Source organism: Leuciscus leuciscus, assembly GCF_965113295.1.
Source record: "Leuciscus leuciscus genome assembly, chromosome: 5".
Taxonomy (NCBI): domain Eukaryota; kingdom Metazoa; phylum Chordata; class Actinopteri; order Cypriniformes; family Leuciscidae; genus Leuciscus; species Leuciscus leuciscus.
Window position 1 is genome coordinate 40,602,774 of NC_138729.1, and position 19,754 is coordinate 40,622,527.

At 36.8% G+C, this 19,754-nt stretch overlaps 1 protein-coding gene across 1 annotated transcript; it reads right to left on the reverse strand.

Moving 5' to 3' along the window:
* Positions 1 to 371: 371 nt before the first annotated feature.
* cds2 (CDP-diacylglycerol synthase (phosphatidate cytidylyltransferase) 2) lies at positions 372 to 16,466 on the reverse strand. The gene is made up of 13 exons (XM_082170351.1): positions 16,303 to 16,466; positions 11,861 to 12,000; positions 11,524 to 11,620; positions 9,939 to 10,036; positions 8,564 to 8,703; positions 7,579 to 7,637; positions 6,413 to 6,495; positions 6,156 to 6,243; positions 5,739 to 5,807; positions 4,629 to 4,781; positions 4,167 to 4,286; positions 3,855 to 3,958; positions 372 to 1,684 (listed from the first exon to the last, which is right to left on the reverse strand). The coding sequence occupies exons 1-13, from the start codon at positions 16,366 to 16,368 to the stop codon at positions 1,552 to 1,554; spliced, it is 1,350 nt and encodes a 449-aa protein (XP_082026477.1). The 5' UTR covers positions 16,369 to 16,466; the 3' UTR covers positions 372 to 1,551.
* Positions 16,467 to 19,754: the final 3,288 nt, after the last annotated feature.

Here is a 19,754-nt window from a genome sequence, read left to right on the forward strand (position 1 = left end):
AACTTAGATAATAAGCTGCCTATTTATCTCTCAAGACCTGTGTGGGTATAGAAAAGTTTTTTAAACTGAAAAATAAGATTAAAATACCTCACGTATGACTTGCCCAAGTTTAAATAGCTTATCCATCTTATCAGGTCTGAAAGTATGTGCTCATTTATCTTTAGTGATGATATCAATGGACCGCACATACAGACTAACCTGAACCCATTACAACCTCATATGTTATTGTAGCACTACTGTGCTCTACTTTTTTAAAGCTGCTCAGTGACACCCATGGTTTCCTTTTAAAAGTAAATAAATATTGCTTATGGCACATGTTAATGATCAACATCTATTAGCGGAGAATAAAATACCTTAAGAAAGACACCGAATAGTTCTGACCCTTTATCCATGAGTTTACACAGTAGGTGAAGGTAAAATCTAAACAGATGGAACAGAAATAGACTTTGTCTCATGCAGTGAAAATGGTACAAAATGGTTCATATGAAATTAATTTAAAACCAAAACAGTCATTGAGATTTGATGGCCCAACCTGATCCTTAACTTTTAGCATGTAACAGTTCACAAACAAACAAACACAAACACACCCAGAAAACTCGTTTAGGCTTGACAAAGATTAGCTAGTAACTGCTCAGCGACAATTGAACATTAGGGGAAAGAATCTAGAAATGAACAACAATTAACAGATGGAAATTAGCATAGTGCTAAATCTGGTGCAGCCATCTTTTTAATGTAAATGCACATTGTCCTGATATAAATAAAATAAACTAAACTAATTCTTGAACATTGAACATTCAGTGTGAAATGTCTGTCAACATCTTTCTGTCAAACACTGAATAATGAAATCTGAATCTTCTCCGTACTGTACCTTCAGGAAGTACAGTATACATATATTCCCACACATTTGAACTGTAACAGTCACCACCTATTGGGCTGAAGCACATCTTTGATTTCAATGACCACATTGCTTTTAAATATAATGTTACAACAATGTCAAAACCCAAGATCAGGGAAAGAAACATGAATTTACGGCACTCTGCAGTGTAAATTCAAACTTATGATGGCGTATGGTAACACCCGTTAGCACAACAACAAAAAACATGAACAAAGGCTAGCCTGAGGTTGAAATGACAGTGTGATGAGCAGTGCATTAAAACAAATAAAACAAACATTATAAAATATTCAGACAATCTATAGGTACGGAACATTTGTACACAAGTGGAATTGTACGACTGTAACAATAAATGTCAACGTCTTCTCAATATATATATAATATTCTTTTGTGGCATAAAAGATAAACATAAAACGTTCACAAAAAAAATTAAATGACAAGCAAAAACACTGATTTGTACACGCACTCACTCACTCTTTCTCGCAAACACACTGAAAATGGAATGACCCAAGGTTGTAGTTCAGTTTTCCGTTGTTTCCCTTCCTATGTTACTCGTCTCATCTCCCACTTGCATTCACGCCTGGATCTGTTTCCGTTGCACTCTCCTCCCTCTATCTATGGCTCACTCCGGTGGGATGTCCCTAGGGTGGTCCAAAAAGTTAGGCTGCTTCTTCTAGGGCAGGAAGCAAGCCTTTCTCTGTCAGATGAGCCTTGAGCGAGTTGAAGATGTGGAGCTGTTGGTCTAGTCTCAAAGCAAGAAGCTGTTGGATGACCTTAGAGGGGTTTGGCCCTCTAAAAGAGAGGAAATTTCAAAGCAAACTGTTTTTATGCTCTGGAAACACTGACATGATTAAAGATTACTCTGATTATAAATAACAGTGCATGATTATATTAGTCTATGAAAAACAAACACTAAACCTAACAAGTAACTTGCTTGATAGAATGATAGAGTGCATTAATGTCTGTCCACTTTTTTAGCAGTTTTGGTTCCAGAAGTATTTTTTCCATTCTTTTTTCCCATAGGGGTTAAAAAAAAAACTTTGTTAAAGGGGTCATATAATGCCATTTTTGTACAAGTTAATATGATTCTTTAGGGTCTAAATGAAAAGTTTGTAATATACTTTAATTAAACATTTTCATTAGTATTGTAAGAAAACACAAATTTTACCTGGTCAAAAACAGCTCTGTTTTCAGCACGCCGTTTAAGTGCATGTGTCTTTAAATGATAATGAGCTTTGCTCACCCCGCCCCTCTGTTCTGTGGGGCGTTTTGACACAACACGTGGAGTGTTGCCTTGACAACAGTTTAGGGTATATTTTGGAGAAAGAATGGCAGCGGGAGTCTCTGAGGACACATTTGTGCAACCGTATCAATTTGAACCGGAGTCGGACCCGGAACAAGATAACGGCCCAGAAGAAGTTCGACAATTAAGGCTCGAACAGGACGTTTCTGAATGGTTGGTTAACGTAATGTCACTTTGATCTATCTTTGTACTGGCAGGGTAGAGTAGTGAGATACGAACGCTATGTGTTTACTGATGTATACGTTAGTTCATTGACAGATTGATGTTACAGCTAATGGTCATGAAAAACTTGTTTTCGGTAAATGTAGGCTTGTCAGTGATGCGTAACGTTATCTATGCAGTGTTAGGTACAACTGTCAGGGCTGAAGCACTAACATTTTACTGATCTGTTTAAAAAATAACTAAGACTATGACAGTCATTAGGCACATAAACAACAGATACTTAGAAAGGAGCTAATACCTTTTTCAATGTTCTCGTTTATAAAGCAGTCTGGTGAGAAATGATTCGCGCAAATATGAAAGCATTGACGTTGATCGTGGGGAATATTCCCTTCAAAAACAAAACTCAGCCACTGCGTCTTCAGCGGTTCGGATTTAGGAACATCAAAATGACTGCTGTGTTCCTTATTGCACCCAAGAACAGAACACCACAATCGCTTAGACGCCATTCTGCTCCAGCGTATCAACAATGGCGGACTATGATGACAGCTCGCTCAGGGCGGGTCTGTGTTGAAACGCTGCTGTCAGTTAACAATCGTGGGAGGGGCGTCCGACCGTGTGACGTCACACGGTCAGACGGCTCGATTTGAGACAGGAGAACATATAAGGAGATTTAAAAAAAAACACTGGATGGATTTTTATCATTATATGATGGTTGTGTACAGGCACTGCCAACACACATTTCAGTACAATCAACTTGTAAAAGTGCATGTACCATTATATGACCCCTTTAAAGCATTATAAACCATGTAAGCCAGCCAGGTATGTGGTGAATCACAACATTACAAACATTTTTATTTAAAGCAAAAAAGTATTAAAAAAAATCAGACAAAACGTATTTTGACAGCATAGCAAGACTGATTATATCATTAGTGGTGCTTTATGGGAGTGGGTGTTTCCTGGAAGCTCTTTGGGTGAGATTTGTTCGTTCAGACTGATTGGTGGAATTTTCTGTATAGCATCATGGATAATATCGTTTTTTCACCTTGAATTCAGCTGTTAAACACTATTATTTTAAAAAATAAGTTAAAAAGCATATACCATTGATTAACAATGTTACAAAAGATTTATATTTTAAATAAATGCTGTTCTTTTGAACTTTCTATTTATGAAACAATCTTAAAAATGTAATACTTCCCTCAAAAATATTAAGCAGCACAACTACTTACAACACTGATAATAAATGTGTCTTGAGCAGCAAATCAGCAAATTAGAATGAGACTCTGAAGACTGTAATTGAATAATGATGCTGGAAATTCAGCTTTGCCATCACAGGAATAAATTACATTTTAAAATATATAAAAAATAAAAAGTAATTATTGAAATTGTAATAATATTTTACAATTTTACTGTTTTTATGCATTGATGAGCACAAGAGACTTGTTTAAAAGAAAAAAACCAAAGTTTTGAACGTTAGTGTATATATAATAACGGTCCTACCTGATAAAGCTGGCGATGTAAACATTTACAAATGTGGCCATGAGGTACTGACAGTCGAAGCGGTCCATGATTCCGCCATGACCAGGAATGGTGTTTGCAAAGTCCTGCAGAGATGGACAACACAGGGAAGGTAAGACCAGAGTGTCGAACACATGACAGGAAATGGTTCAGGTAGTCTGATCTACACTGTATCTCATCTAAATGGGCCTTTCCATTTAAGATGCCATGTAGTGAAGAAAGCTGTAGTTAATCATTTTAAGACTGATCCAGTTTCAGATCTGTATGATCTGTGGGTGGACAAATTACACCTACCTTGATTTTGAAGGCCCTTTTGAAGCCGCTGGCAAAAAAGCCTCCAAAAGGTCCCATGATGGAGGCAAAGCTAGACAGGGCGATGCTGTGGATTTGGAAAGGGTACAGCTTTACTGTGGTCTAAGAAGAAAATGGGAGAGAGATGGAAATGTGTTAGACACTGACTTTACTTGTATGCATTTTCAAAATAAGTAACACTTGAAAGATTTGAGTTGCTTTTGTTTAAAACATTGTGTTTTTGTGGTCAAAAGAATAGTGAAGCAGAGCTGTGACAAATTCACAGTGAGTGGAGAGTCAGTAGATGGCTGTGTCTGAGCAACTGGTAAACACAGGCACAGAGAGAGAGAGAGAGAGAGAGAGAGAGAGAGAGAGAGAGAGAGAGAGAAGGAAGGACAGACCAAATAAGAGACATGAGGGGTAAGTGTCTAACAGATTGTGTACTTGTGAGTGTGTGTGTTTTACCCAGCCCGTGATGGACTGAAGTACAGTCGGCAGGCCGTAGCTCTGAAGCTGGAAGAGTTCAGATGGCTCACAGTCCACTGTGAATCTGTTGGAGTCGTTGTTAAACTCAACCGGGCACACAAAGTAGCTGTAACCTGCCATCACATACGACAGCTGGAGAAAGAGAGAAAGGTATTCGTTATTTTTCAGATGTATCTCATTAACATCTTTAAGGTGCAGTATGTTATTTGTCAAAGTCGTTTCTGAAAATTGTTAATATTTGAAATCAACCCAAACAAACTCTCTTCATTGCTGCTCCTGCAATCCCAACCACCCTGCTCTGAGTCTGTCTCGAGGCGAGTGCACTGACAAGGACGCAAAACAGTAAACACTGCATTCTCTAGCAGTCATCAGCCTGCACAACTCTCACTAGCAGGCCTCTGTTACACACGCAATGCAAGAGTGGATGTCTATATATCGTAGCAGAAGCGCAACAAAATAATGCTTCAAGAAAAATAAAGTGAATATGATGAACGAACGACAAGCACAATTTTTTTACATACATACACAAGAGTAAATATAAACAAGGGTTTGTTGTTTGTTGCCAACAGCACAGCAGCTCCAGACAAACAATGACACTCAAACCCAGTGTTACTCACGTATTCCGCTAATCAAAGAAACCGTCTGTTTTCAAGCCTTCCAGCTTAGCTCTCTTCAGTGCTGAAAAGCTTTTCTAATGTTAACATGGGTCCTAAAGCTCTTTCCTGATAATAACCCTTCATTTTCCAGTGATATTCTTATGAGCTTTTCTCTTTTGTAATGTCTCTCAGCCATCTCTTACTACAGTCTTCAAATCTTCCTCTTGCCCGTTCTCTCTCCTCCACAGTCATACGCCCCCTAATGCTGATTGCCTACACGTTTGTTGTTGTGTCGGTCCGACCAACTTTCAAACAGTGTTTTTCAAATATTGCTTACCCCACCTTTAAGTACAAAGGTAAAGGAGGAACTTCATCAGCCTATTCCAAGGTATCAATAAAGGCAATTTTCATTCTTACATCTCCAAAGTTTCCAAATCTACATAAAACATTCAGTAAAAACCAGAAGAAGAACAGGAAGAAGGTTATTACTCACTAGGATTCCAAAAACAATAGTGGAGAAGAAGCCACCGATAAACCCCTCCCACGTCTTCTTAGGAGACAACTGCAAAGATACATCAGCATTAAGAGAACTGTACTAACAATAAATGTACATTGCACAGAAGCCACAGAAAGTATTTAAGCCACACTCATAAATGCATGAATGTTACTGCATTAGACAAAAATACAAATAAATAAAAGCAACTGGTATTTTTTTAAAAAGCACACTTTAAGCAAAACATTCCAGAAAAATAAGTTTGTTGGTTTTTACATAATAAAACTGCACATATGCTGTTGAAACTTAAGTATTTGGTTAAGTATTATACAGCCATTTTATTTTTATTAAGACGTAATGAATATTTGATTTTTAAATAATATGGGATAATTCATTTGGGATGTCAAAAACACAAACCTTGATGAGAGGGGTGCGACCGAAAAAGAAGCCAAACATATAAGCCATGATGTCATTACAGATAACACAGGAGATGGGAACAATAAACCTGCGCACACAGAAACAGATTACTTTATACAAACAGATCACCTCCACCAGAAAATCAACTGTACTGTTTCCAATATTCTAGGATGTCATAGGATTTTAAAGTTTAAATGTTTAAATTTGTAAAATGGTGTTTGATAGTGGTAGTGGTAAAACAGGAGGCATCATCTTACCAGATCATCCCCTCAAACAGGTTATGAATGATTAAGTGGGACTGAGTCACCACAATCAGCAGGGTCACATGAGTCCAACCGAACTGGGGAGAGAGAAAGACAGGATGAATAGCTCTATTCACTTCAAATCTGGGACAAAAGGCAGTTCTATAACAAGGAAAAGATAGGAAACGTGTAGGGTCTGTGGCCACGATTAATATCAGCAAACATATCATGCAGGCTGACATGCATGACGAATACATATCTAGCCTATGTAAATATGTAAGCAAGTGAATGCAAAAAAAGTACACTGAATTTCCTCTAAGGGTGCTTTCACACCTGAGCGTTTGTTTCGGAATCTGGTATGTTTTCTCCCTTGGTTCGGTTCGTTTAGGCATATGTGAACACGGCAATCACGCTCAGATTCGCACCAAAACAATCGGACCGATTGCAAATTAACTCCGGGGCGGTTTGCTTGAGGTGTGAAAGCAATCCGACCCAATGGACCAACAAACCAAATGGTATTATAATTCATAACGGGAAATGTGCTATATAAATAGCAGTAGTGTCTGATTCTATGAGTGAGCACATTAGTTGTCACAGTTGAAAACTAAAAGCGCACCTCTTCATCTTAAAATGTTGTGTAATTGCGCTTCTCCGTGCAAGAATGCTGTCCCGATAAAGCCTTGATTCCTGCTCTATCTGCATTATAACATTCATATAGTGTTTGCGTGCATATTGACACTGTTAACCTCTAGACAGCGCTGGGAGATCCAGAGAGAGCGTGTTTGAATTTGCTGTGGTATTAATACGAATGTAGTATATAATTTACCAGCGGGAATGGCGGCTACATTCGTATAGTGTTTGCGTGTGTCTCGACAGTAACAGATAAAACCACATTAAGCTCATGGAGCGAGCTTGCCAATCATCTTGACAGATGAAGCAGAGGAAACTCTGACTAATAAGAGGAAAGTTGTACTTGCATGTGACTTGCACAAACACATTTCGGTCTGCTTTGAAAGATTATCTTATGAAAGCGAACACAACCAAGAAGAAAATGCAACATTGCAACAAATTAAGTCCGTTTTGGAACAAAACAAACGATCTAGGTGTGAAAACGCCCTAAGGAAGTCTAAGGAGTCGAACCTGTAGAACAGACTTAATGCCACATCAAAACAGTCACTCACCATGTAGAACTGCAGCCGATAGTGTTTTTTCACAAGGCTCAGAACAAACATGCAGAACCCTGGACAAGAAACAGACATCTGTTAAAACAGACAGTTCCACCAATGCCATCACCACATGTCTAAGCAACTATTTTTAGCCAGTCACACTGTTACTAATTATGCCCTGTTTGAAAGGATGCAGCTAGTATAAAACCGACCACGCTAAAAAGGCAATCTGAAACTACATAAATTAAGAATCTGATGTACATGGAAGGTTTATAAATTGTTTAACACTCTGTACAAATTGATAAAAGGAACTTGATTATTTGGCTTACTTTTGGACCATTTATGGCAAGCTAAGACATGTTTTGTCTCAAGCAAGAGTGAGCACAGTTCAGCTATTACAAATGAATACAGCACATTATGAATTAATTTGTACTGGGCATTATGCAATCAAATAAAAAACAAGCAATACATAAAAGTAACTGAAGTGATGTTCCACAAGGAGATCAGGTCTATTTATGAATAAGCTGTTTTAGAAGGTGATTTTCCATCCATATCTTTCTAGCCTGAATTTAATTTAATTTAATCATTCACAATTTGTACTTTTTTTCCTGCTGCAATAAGCATTGTTTGATTGTCTGTTTAAATTGTTCTTTTTAACAAAACGTTTTTGTATTTAAAATACAAAAATAGCATTATGTTGCTTTTAGCTCAGGAGGAAATCTGGTGTCTTGTAAGAGAAAATGAGCGAGGGGTACACAGAGAGGCAGAGAGCCTAACCACATCCTGGATGACATGAACTTCCTAACTATAAAAAAAAAAAATTCGAACTGGTAATATAAAGCATGTCTGCATCTGACTTTGCCTTCAGCACTCTGTGTGGAAAGGTTGAGAAGTAACTGTGATAACTATTAGTTCTAAAAGTTTCCAAAGGCCTTTAAGCCTCCAGAAACACCAATGATGAAATGAAGTACCGTGCTTGTGTAACAGAGAAGGTTCTAACCTGTGAGGTACAGGGCGAATGAAATGAAGCGATGGTATTTGCTGAGGATGCGTAGAGGCTCCTCCCTCTGCACCAGACTGAAGAAATAATCTGTCACCGTTTCCCCATAGAAGAAGTAGTTCACACACAACAGGAAGTACCTGACAAAAACCGTTACAATCTGCAGTTAGGCATCATTATCATTATGACAAATGCCTTTCACATGCAATCATAAATCAAAGTGTTTCTAATGCTTGTGAAAGCAATTATAATGTGCCCATTTGATAGCAATAGAAGATGAAGGAAATGGTCAGAGTTTAGCTGATCATCAGCTGACTAGGATTGTGACCACATTGAAGAACGGTGTGTTAGGCTACACACAGCAGGACTAATGTAGAGAAATGGTTCTACTCATATCTGATATGCCAGATAACTAATTTACAACGAAGTTCAAAGTTCAAGTTCAAAGAAAAGTTCACCAGTCTTTGAAACAGGAAGAATCACACAAATGTCATACTTCACCCCAAAACAGAAATAAGAAAGATATTTTGCATAAAGGAATTAAAGACTAGGTTTAGGTGTTCTTTTGTTTGTTTGTTTTTTGCATAGCATTGCATCCCTTCTTACAATTTCAGTAATCCAATTAAATAAAATTAATTATAAAGCTATTTAAACTGTAAAAGTAAATCCTTGGTTTAAACCTCAAGTTGTTCCAAACCTGTATGAATTTCTTTCTTCTGCTGAACAACAGAATAAAGAAATTCATACAGGTTTGGAACAACTTGAGGATGAGTAAATGATGACAGAATTTTCATTTTTGGGTGAACTATCCCTTTAAGACATTTTGCATCAAGTGAATGACAGTTTTGCCAGATAAAAAAAAAATGTTTCAACCCAACACGATGGTAGTTGGGTTGCTGCATTTTGCAACTTTTAAAGGCATTCGGTGGGATTTTCACATTAATAAAACATGGTGAATCTTTCCTGCAACATTTGAAACAAGCTAGTCTACAGTTTAAATGCGGCCTACATCAGAGTGAATTTCTCATACCTCTATACAGCTGCTGATAGCATGTATAGCTGGATGAATAAACAAGCGCAGTGGTTACTAATTCAACACAAAAAAATGAAAGAAGTTGTAAGACATCAAGACAGAGCCATAATATGATAAGAAGAAAGTGATGATGATGCCCTCTAATTACAGGCCGTGCGCAGTGGGAGAGACAGAGAGAGAGAGAGATAGAGAGAGAGAGAGAGAGAGAGAGAGAGAGAGAGAGAGAGAGAGAGAGAGATCTATATAGTGACAGATAATGAGAACAGGGAGAGAGGGAGAGACAATGAAGTGTGAAAATGAAGGTGGCAGGTGTGTGTCGCAGGTGTGTGTCGCAGGTCTCACCAGCTTAGTGTTCTGAACCAGGGCAGGTGGTAAGAGTGATACACACTGTAACCAATTGTGATGATCTCCTGGAAGCACTTAATCTGAACGCACATCACCTGTGGAAGACACAGAGGACAAGAATAAAAAATACTCGAGTGTCTAGAGAGAGAACTATCCCTTTAAGACATTAGTGTCTACTGACAGTAGTGTCTACTGTTTAAGACAGTAGTGTCTACTGTCTAGCTGTTTTTGAAAGCAAGAATGCATCCTGTGTGTGTGTATATAAGGCTTTAATTGGCAGTAAATAAAGCTTATTGTAAATATGATATACAGGCCCATATCATTTATTAGCCATTATTAAAAATTAAACATCATCATGCATATGCACTGTCTATTAAATTTGGATAATTAATGTGCATAATCTTTTCCACCTATTTTGGGATTTTTGATTATGTTGCACTAACTAGAGCTAGTATAGTGGTATTTATAATATTTATTTATTTAGTTTATAATATTTAACATTTTTATATTTTCACTTGCTTATGTTTTAAAGTTTTTCATCTAATATGTATTATATTTTATAAATATATATAAAAATAGTATTTAATAATAATGATAATAACAATAAATATATATTTAAATGGTAAGAAAAGATTTATTCAAGAGTACTTGCTTGCTTAAAACAGAGGTCCCAACTATTTGGCTTTGTAAAGTACTCACCTAAAAAGGAATAATTATTCATATTTTATATTATTGATTAAAATGTTGTGAAGCCAAAATGCATCACAACATTGATTTGACATTGGAAAAAGAACTACTGATTTGAGTCTGTACATGATAGTAGGCTATAGATTTTAATAGGTAGCAGCTATAACATAAAAAAATCATATCGGCTATAATATCTGTAACAGCCAGATCGTGAATCAAAGTGGACACTTATTATTCAGAGAGGCCTCATAAGCACATCTGCAGGCCTGATTCAACAGCTCAGAAGAGTAATAATGTTTAATAATGTTAACCAAATAATCAACATCAATGCTCATCTGTCATGTGCAAAAAAAACACCAAAGAGACAATATCTCAACATTAATTGGTTTATGACTCTCCTATGAAACATTATCAGCGGTTGTAACTAGATTTTTCCATAACCTGGAATCTAGCAGTCTCCATTATTTCCCATAAGTGTCATCAACTCTAGAAGACCATGACTCGAGAAAACTGATTGGTGATTTTAGAAATTACCAGCACAATTTTCTTAAGATATTCCCTATTATAAATGTCTCTCTGTTTGCATATGCACCATAGACTTAATTTATTCTTAGCAATTTGTCTGTGTCATGCTTATCAGGTTTGTTATCAGACTAATGAAAGTGTGAATGCAACCAATACACAAAAGAGATTTGACTGTAGACAGGAGGCAGTTGAGAATAGACACAAATTAGCCATGTGAAAATAAACACCAAACTTTGATGTTGCATTTTTGAAAGATTCAAAACTAGCTGTTTTTTCTCTAAAAATATGGCATTTGAGCAGCTTGTTTTTCTTAAGTCTTAAGTGGCCATGTCCCTTGGTATCTACAACAACAGGTAGAGAAGATACTCACAATCATCATCAGCACTATCGGACCCAAATAAATGATGAAAAAGAAGAAGGAGATCATAGCCAGAGTTAGGATGCCCCTCACCCACCAGTTCCTCCATCTGCAAGCGAGACAAACACATTAGCGCAAAGCATATTGGGTGGAAATATAATCATCCTAATGCAAGGACTAAAAGCTCTGGTGGCCTTTTGGTTGAATGAATCATCTGGTGTTCACAACAACATACCAATAATCCGCTCTGGAGTAAGACACTTTTTATATTACATGACATGCAAATGCATTGTAATTTACTTAAGAGTCATGTTCATTTTATTTCAGTTGTTGATTTAGAGACGTTTACCGTGAGGAAAGGCCTGAGAGGGCTTTGTTGAGAACTTCTGGTGTGTCATCGGCAGAAACAGGAACCTCAGGAACCCCAGAATCTGATTTGGTCTCATTATCTGAGGCTCCATCTCTCTCCTTGCCCTCAGTCTCAGAACCCTGGAAATGGTTGGAGAGAAAACAAAAACAAATAAAGAACAGATGAATTCATAATTTGTTCATTAGCAAAGAATCTCGCAGTACCATTCAAAAAATTTGTGGTCAGTAAGATTTTTAATACTTTTATTTTGCAAGGATGCAACTGGTCAAAAGTGACAGTAAAGAATGTTACACTGTTAAAATCTCCATTTCAAATAAATATTCTTCTGAACTTTCTAGTATTCATCAAAGAATCAAAATCTATCACTGTCTTCACAAAAAATATTATGCAGCACGTCCGTTTCCAACAATAAGAACATTTTAATACTAAGAAATGTTTCTTGAGCAGCAAATCCTCATTTGAATGATTTCTGAAGGATCATGTGACACTGAAGACTGGAGTAATGATGCTGAAAATTCAGCTTTGCATCACAAGAATAAATTTAAAATATGTTATATAAACATTTTCACAATATTACTGTTTTTACTATATTTTGTTAAAATAAACGCAGCCTCAGTGAACATAAAATACTTATTTCAAAATCATTTAAAAAAACGTATTGACCGACCCCAAACGTTTGAACTGTAGTTTATGAAGCACACAGGATGCGCTCATACTCTCATTGATGGATCTTGCTGTGTTTTTTTTTTTTTCAGGATCATGATGTGCAAACAACTTTTGTAATGTCCTCAGTTTTATTGGGCCATTCACCCAATAAAACTGAGGCCATTACAAAAGTTGTTTGAAAGCATGAATTAAAGATAAACACAGACCACACTTAATGTTTAGGCTATATAAGGCAGCATCTGTATCTAACAGGCCTGCGTGCACAATGACAAATTACCTCCCTTCATCACCATAGAGACAGGGTGTCATCATCAGATGGGGCCGCACCAGTTGCTCGAGCTGTTACGATTGTTCCAGAAACCTCTTTTTCTCTGCCTGACATAAGTAATTTGGATCTGGTTGCAAAGAGCACCCTAAAGCTAACAGACACATACATATACGGCTGACACTCAACTGACAGCAAGAGCTACAGAAGGATCCAGGGTTTCCATGGAGATGGGCTACATCCTGATATTCAGGATGCCAGAGTTAAAAATACCCTCCCTCTTTCCACCCACCTCCTCCTCTTAAACTCTCCCACCGTCTGCAAATAACTCATCAGGAACTGAGGACATCCCACTCTTCCTAAGAGAGACATTTTCAGTCTTCCTGCCAGATCGGGCCCTGGCCCATCTCAGAGTATGAGCAACACTTCTAAGAAATTGGCGGACAGCAGTCTTAGCCATCTGGAAATGTGGAATTCCCTGACAAACACAACATAAATGACAATCTTTAAAAGAGATGACTGATGTAAGCGTGTGTTAAACGAGTCACATTCAAAACATAATGTGTGACGGTATCAAACCGGCTTTTCACTATCTCCGACATTGGATATGATTGTTGCATTTTGCCCCTAGTGGCAGCTGCACTGAACTTTTTTAATCGGCCGCAAAGCAGCCGATAACCCCTGCATATTCGCAGCGGTAAAATTAATGTATGAATACATCCAGACAAAACAAATGCCGCATAATCAACATAAATAATTAACAAATATAAAGTAATTATTTATAAAAACCACACATTTACTTACAGTTTGGGATTGTAGCTGTTGTCAGATACAGTACACAGCTCACAGACATATGCAAATGTATTTGCCCATGTGACGTCATAAATCCAACAATATTTATTGTTTTTAGAGCTTGTCTAGCCACGAAAGTTCTTTCCCAACTGTATGTTCACTTACGACATAACCAACTGTCTTAACATTACATGAACATGAATACTCGACAAGTCATGCATTTTGACATAACTGTGACCGTTCGAGTGCAGTAAGCCACAGAAGAGAACTGAATTTGGGATCGCACAGTATCTGAGAGGCGCCTTTCTGTGCGCACACTACGGGTGAGTATAAGACAGCGCGAATCCCGGTTTTCTGCAGCTTATTGCGCTTAATATCTCTTTTTAACATCAAGCAACGTTTTGAAGTAGCCTGTTAAAATCATTCAGATATCGCAAGCCATTGAGATATGCATATAATCGTGATATGTTTATTTGTGATATTTTGATATGTAGTGCAGCCCTAGTAAAAAGGCAGCTTAACTTCCTTGTACAATATAACACCAGGACATCCTTCTTCTAATTCCAGCGACATTCTTGTTTAACAGGTGCACAGCCACAGAACATTCCCTAAGCAAACAATTTACATTAGAATGGGCCGTACTAAAGAGCTCAGTGATTTTTAACATGACACTGTCATAGTAAACCACCACTAGTAAAATTATTCGGTCTGTTGTGGAAGAATTTGACTACTGTGCACAAATACCAAATCTGAACCAAACAGATGAATTGGAATGGCAACTGACAAAAGAGAAGCTGCTGCAGCAGCAAATTAACTATTAACAGGCATGGTTTTGAAATGAAATATTAATCAAGACAAGCACACATGGGTGAAGTGTCCCCATGTTTGACCATGTAGTATACTTCATCCTGAACTCAACAGGGACACAGTGGCTTTCTCTATTTCATTACAATGGCATAGTTTAGTCTAATGTAATAAATTCAGCAGGCCTCTTTCACCTCTCAAATGCATTCTTAAAATTCTTGAACTCTCACAGCAACACAAATACATATCTGTGTAATATCCTGGGAAATGGGTAAAAAAATAAAATAAAAAAAAAACATAAAAAAAAAAAACCTTTTGATTGGATGCACAAGTGTGTGTGACCGACCACATCATAATTATTTTTGATATGACCAATATCAAATCATGATATGGTCAATTACGATTGATTAATCATAATAGGCCTACTTTATACAAAGGGATAGTTTTTTTATCCATACAACTGTTTGGTCATCACCAACATTCTTTAAAATATCTTTCTTTTGTGTTCGACAGAAGAAAGAAAGTCATAGAGGTTTGGAACAAGGTGGGTGAGTAAATGATTAAATCATTTTCATATCTAGGGAAGATATCCTTTTGAAATGAAATGCAAATCTGAGAAGCAGGAAAATTATCCCCCAAAAATATGTAATGTTAGATTATGGAAGCAAAATAGGTTGCAAACTTTCATGCTGTCTTCAAAAACAAATACACAGATGCTACTAGACAGAAAAAAATATATGGTTATAGATTTGCCTGACTGCTGATATACAAATGCAGGCAGCACAAGGTTTAATTTGCATGATCCAGTATTCTCAGCGCTCCAAAATTAATCTATTAATTTTAGCATGATAGAGACCCGGTCACTAACCTAGCAAGCAAAGTTATAATTACGCACGCTTAGGTTTTTCTTTCAACTCCAACAACCACCATGTTGCCAGCCCTAAAGATAGAATGGGCTGTTGTGCTCATTTCATCTTTTGAAATAAAAGTATTACAGAAATACAACAGGAGGAAGTTATGTGGTGAACCACACAAACCCAATGACTAAAGAAACTATTGACCAATGATACAGATAAAGCCAGTACAAGCCAGTTAAGTTTACCCTAGAATTCCTTAGATTGTAGTTCTTTCAATAACATTATCACATCCTACAGACAAAACCTGACCTTCAATACTCAATACAAAAAATAAATACAAATACACAGGAGCACAAATTAGCAAAGTATCCACAAATATTTACTATTAACTTAGGATTAGTCACTCAAGTGAGTCTTCTTTATGAACTGTGATCTTGCTGTAAGGGTTGAGCCCATGCCTACAGGTCAAGGACTTTTGACACATGAATGTTGACTCACCCATCTGCCCATGTCTCTCTCATTGTCCATGTTTTCTACCTTAAAATGTCCACACAGTATGAAGATCAGTCCATGCACTCCAGATATCCTCTATCTCTGCTGAAAGAAAAGCTTATCCAGAAGAGTTTAACCTCTCTGTCCTAAACTGAACAGTGCAGGGATTGTTCATGCCACTTAACTTCATTTCAGCAACATTGCACTGCAAGACACACACTGGGGCCTGATAGGTGATGTGTTTTGTTTTGGGACACAAGCAGGAAACCTCGAGACCCCTGAAGATGCTTAGATTATCTACACGAGCTCTAACCTGCTATATTACACACAGCCTCGTCAAGGCTAGAAGAAAAAACAAAACAATTATTTATCAAACCAGCACATTAAAGGTTGTTTTCGTGCTGTGACATGACACTTGCACGGGGGATCCAGAAACATAACGAGAAATCGTTTTTTTCTCCTCTTTTTCCATGTATGACAGCATGTAGCTCATATGATAGCCATTACAACACACATCTCTCCACATCAGTCTCTTTATTTGGTACCTTATCCTCCGAGTGTTGATGCTGTAGCTCTTTTTCCGTCGCTCCTCGGTGTCGTAAGTCTGTCATGGTGGGCTCGGTTTGTTGAAAATAAAGGCCCGATGAAGTAGCAATCTTCGGGGTTGATGTTCGTTTTCAATGATTGTTATTGGGACTGGAGAAGGCGCGACTGCGCATGCGTGAGCCAAAGGGAGAGTGTGGAGGATCGCCCTCTAGTGGCCAGTGTTGGGAAAACATACAGATAAATGAATAGGATGGATGGACGATGCACATTTATGGATATTCTTTTTTGCAGATTTTTGGATAGTAATGAATTAATTTAGATTTGTAGAGTAAAATATTTATTTTTATTTCGAAGTGAAAAGTTATTATGCAAAGTAATAATTATAATAATTCAAGGAGTTATTATTTAATTCGAATATACATTTCAGACATCTTTATTAGTCATCATAACCTACAGGTTAACTCAGCAGAATTAATAGTCTACTATACCTTACTTCAATTATAAATATAGACCGATTTTTATATAGCCTAATAAGCTGGCCTTTCAGATTAATCTCTTCTTACGTTAACTGATGTGTCTGTCATTATTCAGTTATTCAACTAAACTGTCAAAATGCATTCATTTATATATACTGTTTGATGTAGTATTTTACATTAATTGAAGCTTTTTTAAAGAAATAATTTATTTATAAATATGAGATCTGGGGTATTGTGTATACAGTATTTCTATTTTTTACCCAAGTAGTTGGGCAAGATGTCTCCTTTTCATTATTTATTTGTTTGTTTGTTTATTTATTTATTGCAAAAACATTAGGTATTGTTTCCATTTATTTATCTAATATTGTACATGTAAAATATATCTAATACTCAACCAGCTAAATGCACAGCTTGTAATTTAAGTTACAATTGCTGTTTAATTGCTGTAGATGAAGCTGTTTTAAGAGGGAAACGACTTAATTTACCTTTAGTTTTCATTAAAGTTTCGACTCACATCACAAGAATCAAGTATTTCTCTGCTTTTTTCACTGTCCTCCTCAGTTCTGATTATCAGAGACACTGCCATCTACCGGACGTGTGTGTAAACGACATCTACAGGATCCTTACCTGCTTGTTCAAGTGGCGAGGGATTCAAGTCACACTTCTTTCATGATGTACTACTAGTACTAATGTAAGTATCATGCCAAGAGCATCTTCTATTTCTAACATATGATAGCTGTCAGTAAGTTTCAGTAAGTTTATTTCTTCTGTTGAGCACAAAAGAAGATATTTTAAAGAATGTTGTTATCAAACAGTTGACGCGGCACGCATTGACATTCTTAGTATTGTTTTGGCTACCGTTACCAATACCAACATTCTTTAAAATATCTTCTTTTGTGTTCAACAGAAGAAATTACCTCATAGCCTACAGGTTTGGAACAACTTGAGGGTGAGTGAGTAAGTAATGACAGAATTTTCATTTTTGGGTGAACTATCCATTTAAAGCTGCATGCACTCAATTGTTTTTTCTCTGGAATGTTTTACCCCTGAAGAAGTGAGTGCTTAAAAAATATTGTAATATTGTAAGACAAACAGAACCTCAGATACTTTGATCTCCTGAGATATGGACACCACAAACACATACGACATTTGTCTCCACACCCCACAGAGTGAAGTTGCGGGAAAGCTTCTTTCCCTCCTGTCCTTCCATAACATTTGTTCCTTCTCTTTACACATTCTTCTCTTCACTTAGAAAGATTATATAAAAATTATAATGTTCTATGTCAATATAAGTGGATTAACAGTCATGTTTGGTATCATTTAAAATGTCTCAGTGCGACTGGTACAATGGTCTCATCTCCACAGAAGTAAACCAAATGGTAATAAGGGTTTAGACTAGAAATACTTTGTTTATTAGGTGTGCACTTTTTCCCAGGGTCCTTCCTCCAAACTACCTCCTGTTTATCGACAAGGTGTGAACTCCCTGTGTCTATAACTAAAAACTATCGGGATTTTAACGGTAAAAGGCTGTAAAAATGCTACACTGAAAAACTGTTAATTAAACAGAAAGTTTCCATACTATATGCGGTAAATAACTGTGATAGATTTAACCATACATTTAATGTAATTTTACAGTAATATACCATTGTATCATTGTATTATTTACAGCAAAAACCTGTAAATTGACATTCCCACAATTCCCTGCGTGACACATTTTTATTGAAATTACTAGCCTATGTTTCTTTATAGTTTTTCTTAGTTTTTTCTAATCAGTTATGTACATTAGGGTTTTATGTTACATTTAATGTTGTTAAATTAATGTTTATTGCATTGTGCAGCTTCTATAAATTACTAATAACTTTCTTGTGGAAAAGGTAGGCTACTTGTGATGAGCTTTGATTCATCATGTGACTCTCATCATCACTGTCATTGGTGGTTGTCATTGAATTACAATGGTACAAAACAGACATTAGTACTTCAATAGGTCGGTAAATTAACATTATATCAGATAATGACATACGTTTTTTTACTGTAAATTTAAGTTCGTAAAACCTAAAATGTTGCTACCGTATTTTTTACGGTAGATTTCTGGCAACCACAGCTGCCAGTTTTTTTCCGTAAATTTAACAGAACTTTTTTTACAGTGCAATGCAAATTCCTATTGTAAGTTCATTCCCCATTGGGGGATGTTTTGTCTTGGTCTGAATATATAAAGAAATATCTCCAGAGGCTCGGGGCCATTTGTAGTCCAAACCTGCCCGTGATTTTTCTAGTGTCAGGTAACTTATTAATATGTTCTCTTTATCTTTGATGTTATTGTATTGATTATCTTTGAATTTGATTATGTAATTGGCTTGATACATTTACCTGACTAATAATAAATTGTTACATTTGGATTTATTCTGATTTACTCTGAAATGATTAACTCTATTACGGTAAGTCCATAACGCCACAATTCTACGATCAGGTTAGTTAACGGATTGAAATTCAGCTTAGGTGGAGCAGAGCACACCGACTGAAATTTCAGAGATCCGACTAACACATCGGCATAGTCAATGTATACTTAGAACTGTAGAGGCTAATAATGGTTTTTCCGTTTAGAACAACAGAGTGTTGTTAGACCAATCTAAATAGGGGTGAGCCTCAACCTCTAATTATTGTATAGCATTATTCTAACTTAGTGTACGTGGGAAACTACGGCACGCTAATACAAAGTTACCTTTAGAAGTTAAGTTGGTCAGCTTGGTTCTATGGTAATGGTTGTGGCCTCTGGTTAGATATAATCTTACCTTAATTAAGTGTGTTCGGATCTATGGGGACTAAATCATATATTATAGAATGAGCAAAGTGGAGTACGGCCATCTAGGATATTAGTCAATCGCCTCTGTCTAATGACCGAGACTGACGAGCTTGTGGTTATGAGATCGTATACCTGGCCAGTGTGAGACTCAAAGTGTTTTTGGAATCCAGATGAA